The sequence below is a fragment of the Hyalella azteca genome, unplaced genomic scaffold, assembly GCF_000764305.2.
Source record: "Hyalella azteca isolate HAZT.00-mixed unplaced genomic scaffold, Hazt_2.0.2 contig17243, whole genome shotgun sequence".
NCBI lineage: Eukaryota > Metazoa > Arthropoda > Malacostraca > Amphipoda > Hyalellidae > Hyalella > Hyalella azteca.
In genome coordinates this window covers 294,814-314,729 of record NW_025947034.1, presented here as the reverse complement: position 1 = coordinate 314,729, position 19,916 = coordinate 294,814, and the positions used below count along the sequence as shown (strand labels likewise).

The 19,916-nt window shown below is 41.0% G+C and overlaps 1 protein-coding gene across 1 annotated transcript in view; it reads left to right on the top strand.

Moving 5' to 3' along the window:
• Positions 1 to 3,036: 3,036 nt before the first annotated feature.
• LOC108673728 overlaps positions 3,037 to 19,916 on the top strand; it is a 35,651-nt gene continuing 18,771 nt past the window's right edge. The window contains exons 1-2 of the mRNA XM_018161596.2: positions 3,037 to 3,109; positions 6,689 to 6,826. Of these exons, the coding sequence (XP_018017085.1) occupies positions 6,778 to 6,826 (49 nt within the window). The 5' untranslated portion in view covers positions 3,037 to 3,109; positions 6,689 to 6,777. The remainder of the gene's footprint in view (positions 3,110 to 6,688; positions 6,827 to 19,916) is intronic.

The following is a 19,916-nucleotide window of genomic DNA, read 5'->3' as shown; positions in this document are numbered from 1 at the left end:
ACTACTCAGTCTGAGCTTAACAGTTTTTATCGGGTGGCGTCACTTGACATTTATGTTTCTCGGGCATTACCCTAGTTTGCAAGTGTTGTGTAGTCGCGAGCTAAAAGTTTCTTGTTATAAAAATGTATTTATGTATTTCAAAGTTTCATCGCCAATCTGAATCGATAAAGTTTATTGGAATTGATAACTTCTATTGGAATATTTTGGGAATTAGAGTCGAAACCAAATAGTTTTGGTTTGTAATTAAACGCCTAAAAATTTAGAATATGTGGGCAAATGAGAAATTACGTAATTAAATATCACATAATTTTTCAGTCCATTGCTACTTTTTTATAACCTTCCTGCAGCTTGGGAGCTCGTAACGATGGTTAAAGCTTCGCGGTGGCCGGTGACTCGCGACTGTCAGTTCAGGTTCCATGTCTACCATGATACCATCATAACATAACATAGTGATGTCGGCGCTAGAGAGTAGGCCTGATGTGACCTGTCGCCGAATCTTGAACTTTTCGTGACTTGAACTTTTTTTGAAAAAAAAAAAAATATTGAATCTTTAACTTTTCGTTCACAGAAGATCTAAAATCTTGTCATTTGACCTGATATTTTTAAGGCTGCCGATCTTGTACAAGATCTGCAGGATCTGCTACGATGAGACGATGATGAGTTTCGAACCTAGAAAACTTTGCCACGTTCTTAACCCTTGGCTACATCTTGCAGGACCTAAGGAGTTCTTTGAACACTGCTGATCTAGCTCTGGGATCATCTTGGAGCTTACGATCACTGTAATGGAAACAAAGTCTTAGGATGGTCTGGTCTCGTAGAGGCGGCTTTCTTGTCTGTGATTGGGTTTATATTGATAAACCGTGAGTGATTGGCCCCACGATTGCTTAGCCGCTCTATTATTATTATTGGCTTGATAGCTTTCTTGCGGGTCAGGGGCTCTTGTGGCCGGGAGACTCTGTAGCATTATCTCTGAGGAAAGAGCTGTGGCGCGGTGACCAAACCGTGGGGCTTCTCAGTTCGAGTTCGCAATTCTGAGGTGAAGGGGGAGTTGTCCAACCGGAAGTGAAAGGGGAGTTTTTATTCAGAGTTGAGGAGGAGACTCCAGCCAGAGGTGAAGGTGGAGTCCTCAAGCGAGAGGGCGAGTTCTCTAGCTAGTGGTGGGGGGAGTTTTTCTAACCTCTGAGCTAAATGGGGAGTTCTCTAGCCAGAGATGGAGGGAGAATTCTCTGGTCTGAGATCAAACTATCTATGACGTCCAGCGGGGCTCATCAACTGGAATTACTTTTAAAATGTTCAGAAAATCGAAGTAAAACTTCAACAAAAATCTAAGTAAAAATTCATTATTGCATCCGCTGTCCTGGCATCGAGGACTGAGTCATCCATAATGGATGCCATCCTGGCATCCACCTTCCCTGATGGCCTATAGAAGGCTAAGGCCTACAGCCTCCTATGGCTACATTCCTTGATGGCCTATAGAAAACTAAGGCCTACAGCCTCCTATGGCTACCTTCCTTGATGGCCATTTAAAGGCCATTATGCAAGGAGAGGGAGCGAGAGGCCGGCCCTGCTCTACAAAAATAACACGTCAATAAACATCGAAAATTTCGAATTGCACGACATCAAACTAATAGTATCACAAATAATTCGGGAGCGCAGCCGTGGGTAACAAAATTGACTCATAAACAGGCCCTGGGCCCAACGCCAACCATCAGCATGCAATATCTACACATAGCCTCAGATCAATGAGCTGTGGGTAGCTCCGGCTAACAGTAAATCCGCCGCTTTGCACAACACAGCCACTGCTTCACAGCGCCGGCGCCCAACTGGCCGGAGCGCAACAGGCCTTACCGCAACAGGCGGCGCAGGTTTGGTTAGGATAGGTTACGTTAGGAGTAGCTGTTGCGGTAGGGCCTGCTGCGCTCCGGCAGGTATGCGCTCCGGCCTATGACTGAACGGCGCTGTTGTGGTGGGCGCTTTGTGTCAAAAGCCGTGTAGATGCCCGGCTGCGTTACGCTCAGGAAGGTATATGAATCGCACTGTGGACTTGGGCTATGCTGACCTCTAGCTATCCACCCAATAATTTCATATAAACATTCGAGTGGCCAAGTAGTTAAAGGTCAGAATATATACCAAGATAGGAGGAGTGAGTTGTGGGTTCGAAATGCCGGCAAGCTGTGCGGATTATAGAATCAGCGACATGCCAGATTTAGCCCATTCAACGCTTACACCACCAAACATTACATTAGTGACTACTTAACATCATACCGAACTACGACCAATAGCTCGGCAGCCTATCACAGCTCTGTCGGCCTCTCAGGGAGACATGAGACTAAAAGGTAAGCCGTACACTCAGAGAAATAAAAGAGACTTCGTTCAAACAGCAATGCATTTTCTGCCCGTGTGTGTTGTCCTCACCCAGTTCACCCGCCAATACGGAATGTCAGTGCTACGGTCGCTCTTAATTAGTGTTATGGTTGAGAAAATGCGTTAATATTTATATAGTAAGGTTTAATCCATTTTTTTACTGCCTCTCAGTAGCACTGATGGCAACACAGTAGATATTCAATGAACTTCATTGCATGCCGCCGTTTTCTGTGACCCCTCATCGGATCGATGCACGTCCGTACACCGCACACGGTTACGTGTACGCAAAGTTGTCCTGCGATGTAAGGAGGTCGTGTGTCATGTACGTGTGTGTGTACGTGCGTCATCATATCTGCAAAGAGAAGAGGCAAGCGGAGAGCAAGATTGCCATATGGGCCCTTTCCCGTCCAAATTTTACTATTTGGGCCTTCTTTATTTTGATTGCGTTAGCCGGTAAAATTCTTTAATGACCTGAAATAAATTTTATTTTCCAATGTATAAAAAAACTAAACCATTAATTTTTACCCCACAAATTCAAAATTAACAAGTAAGCATTGAATTGTGTCCGGTTTTGGCCTCTATATGAGCGGATTTGACCGTTTTCTCTCGTCAGCATCTGGCAACTCTGAGTCAGATGCCAGAATCCAGCGGACGGTCAGTGCTATTCTGACCTCGGTGAGTTGTGGAACTCTACGGAGCGTCGCAACCACGTTTGAATTCCTCAGCCAAACCCGCCAAAATGCAGGTTAGAATCTTTGAATGTCTTCATTTTGATTTTCGGTATATTTTTTGACGTCTTTACTATATTTTAAGTAGGCGTTAATTTAATTCATGTGCGTTTACAAGTATTATTTACGAGGAAGAAACAGACGCTTATAGAGCCGCCACTCCTGGCAGGAGTTTAGGAACGCTCGGCCCGCGGCGTGCAGTGGATGCCGCACAGTTCTGAAACGACGTTCTTGTGAAGTTCGAAACTTATTAGTTGTATGATACTGAAAAGTTTTAAGATGGCGTTCATGTGAGATAAGAAAGTTCTTAGGTAAATAATACTGCGCAGTTCTAAGGAGGCCTCCTAAGCAAGTTCTGCCATTCTGATTATAACCTGTAAGCAAGAGCTCGAAATCAAGCTAAGAAAGTCTGTCGCACTGCAGTGAAAAACTTCGAAAAAAATATTGCTAAAAATGCAAAAAAAAAATCCGAAAGCCTTCTTTTTGTACGCTAGTTCGAAGTGTAAGACAAGCGACGGTGTATCTTATTTGAAAGTAGACCAACGAAAGATTTCCTCTGATGAGGGCAAGGCTAACGTTCTTAATCAGTTCTTCAGCAGTGTGTTCACAGACGAGAACTTGAAGCGTATTCCAGATATTGAGGAGCGCCCAGTCGGCTCGAAGTTAACATGCTTTGAAATACACGAAGAAGAGGTTCTCAAGCGCCTGGTAGCTCTAAATCCCAACAAGTCATGTTGACCAGGCGGCTTCCATCCCAGATTGCTCGAAGAATTAGCAACCGTTCTGACCGGCCCAATGACAGTATTCTTTCAAAAAACCTTGAACGAAGGAACTTTGCCGTCCGATTGGAAAGAATCTCAAGTAGGCCCAACACAACTGTTCAAAAAAAGGTGACAAAAGTAGCCCCGCCGGTAACTATTGCCCTGTCAGTCTGACAAGTATTTTTTGTAAGGCGATGGAATCTGTTGTGAGGGATAGGATTATCGATCACTTGACTGCTCATCATCTCCTGTCATATTGTCAGCATGGTTTTATTGCCGGCAGATCCTGCACCACTAACTTATTATCTACGTTGAACGATTGGACTCGCCTGCTGGACGAAAAGGAGCCAGTGGATGCATTGTACCTCGATTTTGCCAAAGCATTTGACAGTGTTCTGCATGAGCGGCTGTTGCGTAAAGTGAAGTTTTTGGGAATTGAGGGAAACGTACTCCAATGGATCAGAAATTTTCTAGTAGATAGACGACAACGCGTGTCAGTATTTACGGAACCGTGTCAGACTGGGCATCAGTGCACAGTGGCGTGCCACAAGGAAGCGTTCTTGGGCCTATTTTGTTCGTTGCTTTTATAAACGGCCAGAAGCTGTAACCAGCATGTGCTCCATGTATGCCAACGACACAAAAGTTTATAATACAGTTAAGGATGCGTCAAATAAAGTGCAATTGCAAGATGATCTTGACAGTTTAGTTAACTGGGCTGATACGTTGAAGCTGCGGTTTAATGCTGACAAGTGTAAAGTACATCACCTCGGGAAGAACAATGAACAGCAAGATTACAGTATGAGAAGACATGGTTGCAATGAGAGAGTAATGATTGAACAGTCTAGTGTGGAAAATGATCTCGGAGTTTATGTCGACAAGGAGCTGAAATTTTGTAAGCATGTTGATAGGATAGCTAATACATCCAACAAACTTCTTGGTCTAATTAGATGCTCTTACGAATTCCTAGATGCAGAAACGATGAAGCAGTTGTTTGTTGCTGTCGTACGCCCGAGTCTAGAGTTTGGAAACGTTGTGTGGTCACCGAGATTTGAAAAGGACAGAAATTTAATAGAGAATTTTCAAAGGTGTGCAACAAGGATAATTCCAGGCTTGCATGAAGGGCAAGTCATATGAAGAAAGATTAGAGATTATGAAGCTTCCAAGCCTCAGTTATCGACCTCTGCGGGGGGACCTCATTGAAGTATACAAGTATACTCATGGTGGTTTATACAAGGTCCCCGAAGGATTACTAAATTTTGAAACAAGAACCAACACCAGGGGCCACGGCTATAAACTAAAAAAACTGCGCTGCAACTTCTCCACTCTCCAACATTTCTTCTCGCTTCGAATCACCGACATATAAGGAACAGCCTCCCCGATGACATCGTTGGCGCTCCAAGTATGAACGCGTTCAAGATCAGACTATATAAAGCTATGGAAAAATATATGTTCAGATTTGAAATGCCTAGCACCATATCGAACCCGGTGGAAGTCGAGTAGCTACTTCAAACTATCGTCAGTCCTGAAAAGATCCGGTCAAATGACACGATTTTAGATCTTCTGTGAACAAGGCACGAAAAGAAAAAGAATAGGCGACAGGCCACATCAGGCCTACACTTCAGCGCCGAGATCACATGTTATGTTACGTTATGCTAAGTTCTTAGTTACAGGATACAGCACAGTTAAGAGACTGCGTTCTTACGAGGCTAATAAATTTTACGTTGCATGATTAAAAGCAGTTCTGAGACTGCGTTTTGTGGATAGTACAAGTGCTGAGTTACAGGAAAACGCACAGTTTTAAGCGTGCGTTCTAACGAAGTTCAAGCTTTCTATGCTACTGCATACAGCACAGTTCTAGCTGCGCGTTCATGTTAGATTTAAGAGATCTGCTTGATTTGATGACAAATCAAGCCTTTCAGTTTGCCAGGGTTGGCATTTGTTTAGAACCTATCGACCAGAATTAGCTTTGTTCAGAACCTGTTTATGATGATTAGCTTTGTTCACAACCTGTTTATCATGATTAGCTTTGTTCAGAACCTGTTTATTAAGACTGGCTGTGTTCAGAACCTGTTGACCAGGACTGGCCGTGTTCAGAACCTGTTGATCAAGACTGGCTGTGTTCAGAACCTGTTGAACAGGACTGGCTGTGTTCAGAACCTGTTGATCAGAATTAGCTGTGTTCTGAACCTGCGCTAGCATAAACTACAAATATAGAATAATCCCGATGAAAACATAATGTCTCAATTTTTAAAGTAAAAAAGCGTTGTCAGCGTAAAGAAAACAATTGAACAAACAGGATCAATTTCACTGATTTTACCATCTGTCATCAAGCTTTTTTAAAATATTTATTTGCATATAATTTCAAATTTATTAATATTTTTGGTTCATTCGAGGCTGGGCTTGTCAGCAGCTCTTATTACCTGTGAGCATGGAGACCGCCGCTGCTAGTCTTCATATTGATTGATGTTCAATTGATGTGTGATGTGCCGCAGGAAATAATAGCAGCTTGGCTGTGATGAACAGTGATGTTCAGTGCGATGTGCAGCAGGAAATAACATCAGCTGGGCTGTGATATTGGCTCTGTGATATTCAATGTGAAGATGAATTTATCATTTTAATGCGCCAAGTTGCACATGAAATGTAACTAGCTAGGCCATTTTTCGAAGAGAAACTTCAGTCCTCCATCTTCGTTCCACACTCGATAAACTAAAAGTTACACTCACGATCACTTTTAAACTTGTAAAATTTAAGTTGCATCTGTAAAATTCAGTTGTGTCGTAGGTCGGTGCGTTGAAATTCATGTCAATAATACTTATGCACGATGTTTCCCCACAGAGACTGTGGGAGGGCGGTGGACTGTGCCGCCCCACGATGCCCCACACGTCCCCACCAGACAGTCGCCGCCAGTCATTGCCTCCTCTAGAATGACCTCAGCTGACTGTACCAAGACGACATTTCTTTTTCGGTGGCCACGTGAGTACACTCATTCATGAAATCTATAAGTGGCTGTACTAATAACACTTCTCCCAGCAGCGACATGGCATGATGTCTCCATCTCGCCAGTTTCTAACGTGACTCTTCGTCATGGTAGACTCTAATGGTAGACTCTAACTGTTATAGACTCTAACTGTAGTCTACCATTATATAATTATATAACAGTGTCGTACGACACTGGTAAAATTATTTGTTCATTATTTTCTGTACGTCTTTTGTCTGGACGCTGTTAGCGATATCCTGGCCGCTGGGTCGAAGCTATCATTCATGACCTAACCTGATATATAAACCCTCGAGCAAACTCAGTAAATCAAATGAACAAAATTGAGTAACTCGCTTGTCTATTCAAAATAATGTTTTGAAAATTTTTTACGTAGAATCATTGCATTCCAAACGAAGAAAATCCAGATAATCAATAACTTGAACACTGTCATTCAAAATCAATTTAACACGCTTAAAAATCATCTTTTTAAAAGCAGGTTCGATATGAAGATATATCGTCATTAATGAGTAAGATTGTTTTGCGTTGTGCACAAATGCGAGTAACCCACACACAACATTACTGTTAATGATAAATGTATCCTTGAAGATAATAAAGAACGAGAAGCACCGGGAAGTCGGAAGGTGATTCACCATCACTCAAGGCAAGTCATCGTCGGTGAAGCCTAAGTTGCAGCTAAGACTATGAACGTTTCTAAGTCTTCTTGTCGTGTTAAGTACGACTTAGAGTTCCATATATACCGCGTGCACAGGGTGGGCTTCACAAGTGCGCTCGTGGCACACTTATCACGTTTGCTGTGTTTTTACCATTAGGAAACACTAATCATAACCTATCACAATAACAAACTTTCTTATGTCTCATTAAATCTTCAAGAATATTTATAGTATAACTACTATTAAGCTAGCCCGGCGGTGTCCGGGATATATAATTCTTTAAATTCAGGAATTCACTGCCTCGAAAGGAATTCTCCCTAATCAAGTAAATAATTTTGAAACTACGGAATGTGTCAATTTCGGAAGAGTCCGTTCCAACCCACATTTAGCGAATAACTTCCATTCTACTGCCATTTCAAAATTCAAGAACATCGCACATTTTATATTTTTTAATTAAATTTGCGGTTCAAAATGAGAATCAAATTTCTATTACTTACCGCCACCTACCAGAGGCCGGGGGCGGATTAAAGAATCAAGTGTTGCACTTATAAGTGATTTTTTATTTACAGTAAGCAGTAATAACCTAATTTTAATACCATAGATAAAATACGAGTAAAGTCTAACGAAATGTAAAAAAGGAAATTTCGTTTAACAAAAGAAATTTCGGAATTTTCGCTGATGATTTCAAGTTGCTTGGGATATGAATGATTATAATTGAATTTGGATGACGCAGCAAAATGTTAGAAGAAACACTTTCTTGGCCGGCCGCTTCCATCCATTCTAAAAACAATGAGATCGTATCTGAGCCTAATGGTTTATTTATAGCCTAATTAACAGGTAATAAACCAATCAACTCATTGTTCCATCCACAGTCCAATTAACAAGTCGACGGCCACAATACTTAATTCTTTATTTACAGTCTAATTATAAAGTAGCCTTGAGGCAAACCACACAGAAGGGAGCGGTTCATTCATGCCCATGCGGGTATGCCACGCCGCGCACGTATTGTTCCGCCGTAGATTTATCCGCGTCAAGATCACGTACGACAACAATCACGTCCTGTAGGGCCGGTCACGCAGACACTTTCTAATTATAATAGCTTCCTGAGAGGGAGACTAGTGCCTACTTGATGACTTTTTGATCAAGGTTAAACCTTGAACGAATGTTGCAACTCTCATGTTTTACTATAAAAAATATAGATTGTTTATTCGGTCATAGGTGGATTTGAGTTGATGGTTAAATGAAGAAATATTGTTGCCGCACGAATTAAGAGAAAAAATTAGGTACTTTTTTCGAGCTGGCTGATTTGTGTTCGGTGTAGCTACGTTTTTGCACTCGAGAAAGAGTTCCGTTACGAGTTGAGTGCTAGCGCGATAGTAGAGCAAGTTTCCGTCTATCGTCTCGATCCACATGACCTAATAAGGCGAGTCCAGTGCTTAATGGAAGGTCAGGGGAAGAATCGATGTGCTTCCGCGTACTACTTTGCGTAGCGGACGCTTCCCGCTATCCTTCGGTCACTCTGATAGAAAACGTTAGCCGTCGCTTCGATAACTCGGGGTAAAATGTATGCCGTTACTAGATGTCAAGTAGGATCTCTCCTTTAATTTCCTACATAATCTGATGCTGAGTTGTCGAAATACAGAAGAATAAATACATTAATTTAGCCTAAGCTGAGACCGTATAGTTTCTATTCAATTATAATTTTTACTATTTAAAAATGATTTTCTATCGATAAAATTAGTAAGAATTTAATAATTAAAATTTTTTAGCCCAAACATTTCGTTTTCAAGCAACGACGGACGAAATGATACTTTTTGCAACAACAAAACATTTATGAGCAATAAATGAGAGTTAAGTAGTAGCGTTAAACAAGATGGTTTGCAAATAAAATGTGATTGCTTTGTTGCTTTCAAAATATGAACGACTCGAATTCAACAGTCAGGTGAACTTTTTGAATCGCGATTTTGATTCGTTTTAGGCACTTTCCTTCATCTAATAATATTTGACTAAGCTGAGGCGAAATGTAAATGTAAAAATCTTAATTTTCTTCATGTACTTTAAACTGTCAAATTTAATAAATAGTCACTGGTAATGCCCGCTGGAAGAGACAGAATGTTACCTGAACTACAGCGCGGTGGAATGCTTTTCACTCAGAAAAATTAGTGTCTCGTTGTCCGAATAGCAATACACTTTCACACCCACAGCACGAGCAGAAAGCAGCCGTAGCACCGATATCCCATTCAGCTGGGACAAATTGGTTAAAGATGACCCACCCGAAGGCAAAAAGTGAATCGATATTTGGACGGAAGGTCTCGTTCATTTTCCTGAGCGTTTCTCGACCCTTGAATCGTTTTTGTTTTTGAGTGAAACCGACTGACTATGCAAGCGATTTTTTTGTAATACAATTGGTTCGGAACTTTCTTGTAAGATTTAAATTTAATTTTTCTTCTTTTCAATGAGAAACGACTATTATTTTTGACCTGCATCACGTGTATTTATTGTCAGCTGGCGAAGTGAGTGCAGTGTCGACTCTCGCGTTATTGACAGTAGTATAAATAATATGCGTTTAAAAATTACTTTTTTAAAGACAACACTTCTAAAGAATCCAGTATCTCTGACGTTAATGTTACACATGTACAATAATTTCAAGTTTTTTCAAATATAGAAAAAAGTAGTGTTCAAATTTTTTAATATATAAAATTTGTTAAAATTTTCAAATTCATTTATTCTGTCAACTGAATCATACATAGTCTCTGACTTTATGCAAGTTTGCAAAATTTCATATCGATTGAATAGGTAGAAATTTGTTAAATATGGATTATAAGATTTGTAGAAGACAAAATTAATTTAAAATTTTTCTTAATATTGAGAAAAAATTATTTAATTTTAAAATTATTTATTCTGTCAACTGATTCATGCATTGTCTCCAATTTTACGCAAGTGTGCAGAATTTCAGATCGATTGGACAGGTATAAGTGTGTTAAATATTGATTATAAGATTTGTAGCAGACAAACAAACAAAAGTGAAGTTAAAGAGAAGTGTTGTAAAATGATCAAATCATTGAAAAATTTATATTAATTCTTGTCCTGTAGTGAAATAGTCTAAGTTTATTCCACAAGGAACTATAAACGTAAAAATACTGGCAATGCCAGACATTTTGATAACATTTCAGTCATTTGCCGTCATACCTATACCGAAGTGCTACGACAGCCACTGCTCACAAGCATGATGTAAAGGACGTTCAATGTGTATAGAATGAAAACTAAATGGTTTTATGTGACAGTTTCATGAAAATTATGGTAGACAAACTCAATTATTATATAAGAATTGTGTGTGGTAGGCCATACACTGAATTTCATTACTATAGTGAGTCTAGTCCAACAAGACTTCAAAAGAATTTAGTAACGTATTAGTCGTCTTTAGATCTTTGCATAAGCATGACATGGAACTATGATTAAAGTTAACAAACAAAATCAAATTTATAGAATCTCTGATCCAATGAGTATAAAAAATTGTGTTTTCAAAGACGCTAAAACTTTTGATACCAAAGTTTTTTCTTGATATCCAGAAATGTCTGTACCGGATATGCAGAATTTTCACAAAGAGATTTCTGTATTTTAGGAGCGACCTCACCTGAGCGTGAAGCAGGAGTGGGCCGAGTGGCAGTTCCGTCAGTTGCCTGGCAGACCTTGTGAGTGGTGGTGTGTCGAGTCGGAGCTCTGCTGTCTTTGTATGGCGTCTCTCGAGTGACGATTCCTTGGGGGTAGAGACGAAGTTTAAAGATAAATTTAATACCCAAATGGAACATTGAGGCTCTCAATACCCTTTGCCGAGAGTGTTGTTTGCTGTAACAATCGTTTTGCGTCATCCCGGAACGTGATTGGTTCTGTTTTACCGCCGAAGTCTTGGGTTATTTCCGTTTTATCTTGGTAAGCGGCCGCCGAAATGCCGCTACCTCGGTCCACGTGCTGCTGATGGCGCCGAACAGTGAGTCATACCATCGATTAGTGATTATTAGGTTTGCATGGGACGGCACGGCGCACTGTTACATGCCCACTTAATTGAAACAATAAGGCATTATGTAGCCTTGTGTACACCTTCGCAGACAATGCCGAATATATTTGCATGATAGGAAACAAGACCGATATTGATCTGAAGAACAAATTACGTTCCAAATATGCAATATGCATTTCCCTACGCAAATAAAATTACCAAAGCGACACAAAGAAGCTAGGCAAAGCTTTTGTGTTGATACGAAAGCAAACAGCGAGGCGCTGCTTGAGCCATTTATTCCAAGATGTCTGCCAATGTCTTGAGATAATCACTATTATCCTCGAAAAAAAAAATCTGTGATAAATTCAAATAAGCGTGTTTCTCTATATAATTTTCTCTTACCACAACAAGTCCATTTATATGCAAAAACTCATCGAACTCATTCTACCTAGTTTCTTCATATTGTATATTATGTCGCTGAAGAATTCAGCGTTAAGGTGCGCTAAGCTCATATAATTGCTATGCGACAATTGATATACATAATGTATACATTTCATTTGTGTATCTCGGATGGCATCATTACCATACAGTAGGTGAGTATTTAGAATCCCATCACGGTCACAATACTGAATGCAGTCGCGACGGACGCTGCTTGAATAATTTAGCAGGTATAGCAGGAGTTTCTTGACGCCATCGTAATGAGCTGCGGTGTTGAGATTAATAATTAATAATAATCTCAATAACGAGTAGAATAATTAATAGTAATTGTTGAATGTTGAAATTGTTGAATGTTGATACAGTGAATGATTTCTTCTAAGTTTTTCACGCTAGTGATGGGACTTGGAAGTTGATGTTCTTAAATCGGAGTAAAATTTCACTTATGGAGGCTTATTGTTGGTCTCTGCTGAGCAAGATTAAAGGGAATAGAAGGTTAATTAAGTGATGTCGAAACTACCGCTTTATGGCTCACCTCTTAATTTTAATCTAGGAACGCGAAGGTATTCTTTGACCGCTTGTGGCTGCATCCAATAGTGTACTGAGTTGCAGGATATAGGCGTGAATGCCTGATACGAGCCGTGAATGCAATGCTTGGTGCATGCCGTGAATGGCATTGCTTGGTGCATGCCGTGAATGGCAATGCTCGAGTACTGAAGTTTCAGTCCTAAAAAATGGAACTCTTCGAAAGGTAAGGAATTTATTTTTAAATTAAACGCTCTAATGAACATGAGTGTAAATAAATATTGCAATATGAAGCATATCATTAGGGAACTTGTAATCAAAATGAACGCCTGTTAAGACATCGTATTTGTATTCACTTTCTATTTTCAATGCTAATGGCTAGCTTTGGACTTCATATATTGTTCTTCAATTCGAGATTGTACTGGACTTTCGTTTGTATAATACAAGGTGCTGCGTCATCCGGGCCTTCAGATCGTGAATGAAAGCGTACACTTCGCTTAGCCTTGCGTGACGTCATTCAAATACATGCTACTCAGAGAACGCCGTGACCTGTTCAAATTTACAGCGTGTAAATTAATTTGTTTGTCAGTAGTTTTTAATCTTTGGAAAAGAATAGGGTTTGAAATATTGAGTAAAAAGTTCAATAGTTGCTAATGCAACTTATAATCAATATCTTTCCTCAGTTGTACGAACCTTCGTAATCTTTGTGCAAATGGAAATGCGAAATAAATATAGCTTGTCGAAAATATATTGCGAATCTTCCATGTCCAAAGCATGACTGACTGTCGACTCATGCTTGGAAAATTAAAGTTTTCTTCATTTTTCTCTTGAGCAAAAATTGTTCCTGCTTCCTTAATTGTAGCGGACAAATGAAAAACTGTTATGAATCGCTCAACTTATACGATGGTCTAAGAAATCAATTAATTTGCTCGTTGTTTGAGATTCTGACTTTTTATTTTAATGGTGAATCCTGTGCCTGGAATTCAGCTGAGTTGAGCGGCCATCATTCAGGCATCGCGTACGGCGCACAGCGCAGGCAGATGTACGCATCCTCAGAACAGGGAGCACTGCAGTGAACAGGGAGCGCTGGTTGTACTACTTGCAAGACGGGCGCATGACGCATATCATGCTAACATGATCACAGCATGCATAATGTCGTGCACAGCATGCTTAGTGTCATGCACTGCATGCATAATGTCATGTGCAGCATGCATAATGTCATGCACTGCATGCATAATGTCATGTGCAGCATGCATAATGTCATGCACTGATGCACATGGTGCGCAGGATGCACATGATGCGCAGGATGCACATGACGATGTCGCCACGTCACTGGAGAGGCGCGGGACAAGAGAAAGCTGCTCCCTGCGCCGCGCCCTGCGTCGTGACTTGCCGCCCTGCGCGTCTTGCTATCAAGTCACCCCATTAGTAGTAGGTTATTTGGTCGTCGTAAGTGGTGTTATGGTGGTGGTCGTAGGTTCTACGATCATCGTATGTGGTGTTATGGTGGTGGTCGTAGGTTCTACGATCATCGTATGTGGTGTTATGGTGGTGGTCGTAGGTTCTACGATCATCGTAAGTGGTGTTAGAGTGGTGGTCGTAGGTTCTACAATCATCGTAAGTGGTGTTAGAGTGGTGGTCGTAGGTTCTACGATCACGATCATCGTAAGTGGTGTTAGAGCGGTGGCCGCGTTGGTTAAACGGTCATCGTAAGTGGTGTCTGGTCGGAAGTCGTAAGTTATACGTCCATCGACATGAACCTAATCAATACAATTTTAGTATTACTATAGCTAATTTCGTCTGAATATGATATTTATGTGCACATTAATGTACAGTGTGCGGCAACACATCATTCTACGTAATGACATCCTGTGCACAGTGTTAATCATCACATCCTGCAGTATAATTACAGACGTGGGTGCGCTGCTGCAGGATCTCTTTGTATTATAATTAGATCCTCTTGTCGACGCCTCTAGACATAGGATCAGGTGCTGTATAATCCTGCGGTAATGGGATCAGATTTCCTTCTTGAAATCGGGTTAAAGGATCGCATCCTGTTCTCGATCTCGCCGTCAGGCCACACCTCGAGTTTCTTCCGTAAATGCTTTCCTTTCTTTCCCGCCAAAAAGTTTAACAATTGCAATTAATTTCCATGACATAATTCGGCAATCCTTATTTATTATGTTTATAGTCTGACCTACTAAAAACTTGTCAGGGGTAAATTTGAACAATTTATTTTAGCAAAGGCTCGACAGATCTAATTTCTTTCTATTTCAGTTTGTAGCGCATTTTCTCATTTATGGAAAAAAAGGCGCTATTGGTCTCGTCATGCCCGTCCGTCTGTCTGTCCGTCTGTCTGTCTGTCCGTCTGTCCGTGACTTCACGTTTTCGTCGACGAGAAAATGCGCTCTCTGTCACTCACTGTAGTGAGTACTAAGTTGTATTTTTCATATTTTCTGTTGTAAAGTTCGAAAAACTAAATTTTTCAAAGCCTTGAAGAGCTAAACTTTTCAAAGTCCGACAACTTCTTTTCTAATGTGTCACAAAGATCGATAAATTCAGGTTTCTTTCCTTGGCAATGTTTGACATTTCTTTTCGACTCAATATTTGATTTTTCGATGTCCTGTTTTCAATATATTTTTTCTTGACGGTGAATAGTTTGATAATTTCAATTTCACTTTGAAATGAAATTCGAAAAGTTTGAACTTGTATTCAATACAAAAGAGTGCAAATTATAATTAATTACCGCTGCGAAATTTGATAACCATACCGTATCTCTTTTGAGAAAAATTACAATTTTGATTTGATCAAAATTTAACAATTTCAAGTTCTCTGTCGTCTCTAACTTAGAACATTTCAAGTTCTTTCGCCGCCTTATTTGGTAATTTCAATTTCCCCGAAGTCACGAAATTTTAAAATTTCTATTACTCTCCAACCTTGTGTTACAAATAGATCACGTCCGCGTGAAATTTGCAAATTATTACTTTTTTTCCTCAAAAACTGTATTTCTATTTCTCTCCGTCTCGAAATGGGTTAATTATGATTTTTCTGCGCCGAATTTTTTAAAATTTAATTTTATTTCTTTACTTAGTTGAGCAATTTCCCTTTCGATTCATCGTGTATCGTCACAATTTCCCCCTCTTTTTGTTTGAAAGTTTGATCATTTCCCGCTCTGTGCTCTCTTTTATAGACTGAATAACTACAGCAGGGTCGTGCGCAATCGCGCCGCTCGCTGATTATATTGACGTCCCTCAAGATATTCTAACTTCAGCTGAATCGCTCTTTTTATCGCATTTTGTCATTTATGGAAAAAATGCACTATTGTGCTCGCCATGTCCGTCCGTCTGTCTGTCTGTCCGTCTGTCCGTGACCTCAAGTTTTCGTCGACGAGAAAATGCGCTCTCTGTCACCCACTGCAGTGAGTACTGAGTTATATTTTTTCTCTCAAGGAGATGATTTGCATTTACGATAATAAGAAAAAAATAAAAAAATTAAAACTAAAAAAAAAGTGCGCACAATGCGCACAAAACATGCGTAGGCGCACAATACGTAATTGCAAGGCACACGTAATTGTCCGAACGCACAAAAGTTAACCCGAGCGACCGAGGGCGTTGGGCCGTTGACCCTGCAGCCCTACAAGTCCCTGTAGGCGGCAGGGTTCTGGGCAGACCATGTACAGATACATGTATTTCTATACATACAAGTTCAGTGTATATACAAGCTGGCGTCTCATGTTCACCTTATACAGGCGTCCTCATACAGGCATCGCAAGGTGTCATTACACGCCTACATATAGGCGCTCTCAGAGCCGCTTAACATTAACATTTTTATCTTACACAAACAAAATCAATTTAGACAAATTTTCGAACAGAATTTTTCAAACCATTTGATCTTAGATCTTAATTTAAAGCCCTATTCTGAAGTATTTAAACAATATTCACTGCCTTTCAGTGAAGTATGTCAGTATTTTTATGGGAGTGTATTCAACTGTTTGAACCTTATTCATTGCCTATTACTGAAGTGTCATTTTTAACCATCGTGTAATGGTCGATGGTTGGCCGACTATTGGCCGTTACTTACCAGCAAACAAACATTCGTGAACTGAAGACAACCGCAACAATTGCCGAAGTGCAACTAAGAACAATCCACGACGTTTGTGTCCATGACCGCGACGTGCACTAACTTGCACGGCAGCGCTGCTCGTGACTTAATGAGTCACGGCAATGAATGCAGTGAGTAATCACTGTGTGAAGCAGTGAGTGCACTTTCAGTTGCAGTACTGACTTGTTGCAATAGATTGCTTCATTTATTTGGACACTTGGGTTACAAGACACGTAACGTGCCTACTGAACTTAGAGCTCCAGTGAATGACTTAAGTGGTACTCATTCTTTGTATAAATTAACTTACACGTACCTATTTTATAATAAAAACTCCAAGGTGTGTCTTTTGAGATTCTGGTGAGAACTGGTCTTCAATATTTGTCAATGAAAACTCAGTGTTATATTAAATCCTTGAATAGAAATCTTATCAACTTGCTTTATACAAATATCAATTGCTTTATACAATTATACAAGTGGCTTGCGAATGAGATTTCAACCGTGTAACGTCGACACGTTTTTAACACGATTGCTGACGCGGAATTTATTGTTGGCTATTGTGTTAACTGACTTTTTACGATTCATTATTCGCACAGAGCAGACATGACTGCGGCCTAATCACTGTGTGAGTTTGTTAAAGAAACCGTGACGCTGTTGTCTGCGATGACGTCAACAGTCTGGGCTTTGGTAATAACAACTCGAGGTCTCTTCAAGATGACAAGGTAAGCTCTGCGAGTGAACGCAATTGACTAGAGAGAGTAAACACGTTTGCAAATATAGACGAGGTGCTGTCGAAAATAGAGAAAGGATTCTACTGTTGCTCGACGTCCAGCTCTTGGGTTATCCTGTATGGGCGTGTGAGCATCCATTGGAGGAACATGCGATGAACATAGGGTGAACATAAGATGAACATAGGGTGAAGATTGGATGAACATATGATGAATATACGATGAACCCTAGTATGAAAATAGGATTAACATAGGATGAACATGGGATGGACATAGGATGGACATAGAATGAACATTGGATTGACATAGAATGAACATTGGATGGAGATAGAATGAACTAAGGATGAATATACGATGAACCCTAGGATGAAAATAGGATGAACATGGGATGGACATAGGATGCTGCCGAGGTCGTCCCGCGGCTTGTGCAGAATTATATTATGCGACAAACTTACTTGCTGTGTTCTATTATAAATATAAAAAATTTAACGGTGTCCATGGCTTCGCTTGTTTGTTTGGGTGGTCGTTGAAAGCTGCCATAAATATACATGAGCTATTGGAGCGCGCGTCCACAATATCAAGATATTACTTAGACCTGTTCTATTCTTCTATTTTCAATGTTGACAACTTGATACACCGCAATGCTTGAGCTGCATCGAAAAAAGGAGTCATATTGGAATTCTATGTTCTAATGAAGAACGTGAGTTTGAACGGATTGGCTTTTAATCACCATACATTAGCTCTATTCGTAAGACCCGGATGCGATATAACGGCATTATAAAATTGTCGAGATTATTGGCCCCGTATAATGCCTGGCTTAACTGCTAGTAACATTCTATATATACACATTATTATATAGGTAATGTATGTAATAATGCCTACCGTCTCTACCGTTGCCACGGCCTGGCCACCGATATTCCAGCGATAATTTCAATACGGACAAGACATGGCGGTTGCCAGCGCACCTGCGGTTGACGGGAAGACGACGCAGCGCCTGGCGACCTTGACGCCAGGAAGCTGGTGACGTCATCGGCTGGGGGGACTCGAAGGAGAGAGAGAGGGGGGGTGCATTGGAGGGACAGAAGGTAGTGGTGGTAAACTTATAAATTGGCTGAAGGAGTAGGGAAGAAAGTGGAATGTGAAGAAGAGAAGTGGGAAGTAAAGAAGGAAAAGTGGGAAGGGAAGGAGGAAAAGTCTGAAGGGAAGGAGGAAAAGAGAGTGTCGGGGTATTTTAGGAGGAATGTAATTGGGTGGCGGGAGGTGGTAATGTCATCACCTGTGAGTCATGTGGGAGGGATGTGGGGGTATTACACAGCAGGGTGGGTTCATCAGGGGATTTGAGGAAGAGCTCGTGGGAGGTAGGGGCTGAGAAGCAGGGGGCGGGGTGGGGGAGGGGGGGTGATGTGGTTGATGACAGTTTTAATGTTTCGCGCAAACTGCAGCCAAGGAAGCAATACGCGTTTGCGCTCCTACGCGATCCTTCCGCCTCTTTGATGACCCAACGCAAAATCTTCAACGTACAAACACCGAAAATTTGACGCACAAGTCTAAATCTTTGCCGTACAAACTCCATATTGCAGATGTCGAAGCGCCTAATGGACAATCTTTAATCCGAGTGATCACAAATATTCAATCGGTACTGCAGGTTTTGAAAGGGTAAGATATTTAAAATGTTTTTAAAATAAAATAATCTTTATATAATTATAAATCTTTAAAATGTTTTAAAATTATCCTCGGGACTCTTAAGCCTCGCGTATCTCTGATCCGCGGGATCTGTCATGGACGAGCTGATCTCAGACAACGAGATGGTCATCACGCTTGATCTCTGATGGTCACGCTTGACCATCGCGTCCTTCGTGGCCGCCTTCTTCCCTCGAGGCCACGACGGCCTCAACGCACATCATGCTGCACGCATCGATGCGTATACGAAGCTACACGCACGCTGCGTGCGCTTGCAGCTACACGTCCTGCTAGTGTGTGCGTATGCATGCAGCACTACACGCAAAACATGCACACTACACGCAACGTATGCATGCAACACTACACGCACAACATGCACACTACACGCAACGTATGCATGCAACACTACACGCACAACATGCACACTACACGCAACGTATGCATGCAACACTACACGTGTCTGTCACACCTAGCGTCTAGCGGCAGGCAGGATCTCACCGACAATACCAAGCAATACACAAAAACACGCTTATATATAACGTAATATATGACACGCATGCCTTATAATAGCCCGCCTATATAAATAGTACGCCTATAAAAATAGTCTGCCTATATAAATAGTACGCCTATATAAATAGTCTGCCTATATAGCCCGCCTATATAAATAGTACTCCTAAATAAATAGCACGCAAATATTTATCTTTGCCGTATTGTTGCTGGCAAGTTGTCCTTGTGTTCTGTCGCATTCCTGTCGGTATTAGCGCAAATATCCTCACCATTATCTTTTCCTCTGGGTTATTTTTTATTTATGACAGGAGTCACTTGGGGATCCTATAGGAATGTTGTAATAATCCGTGGCCGGCGGTAGGCCACGTATTGGCTGCCGATGTCGCGCCGATGGCCACCGATGTCGCGCCGATGACCGTCGATGCCGCGCCGATGGCCGTCGATGACG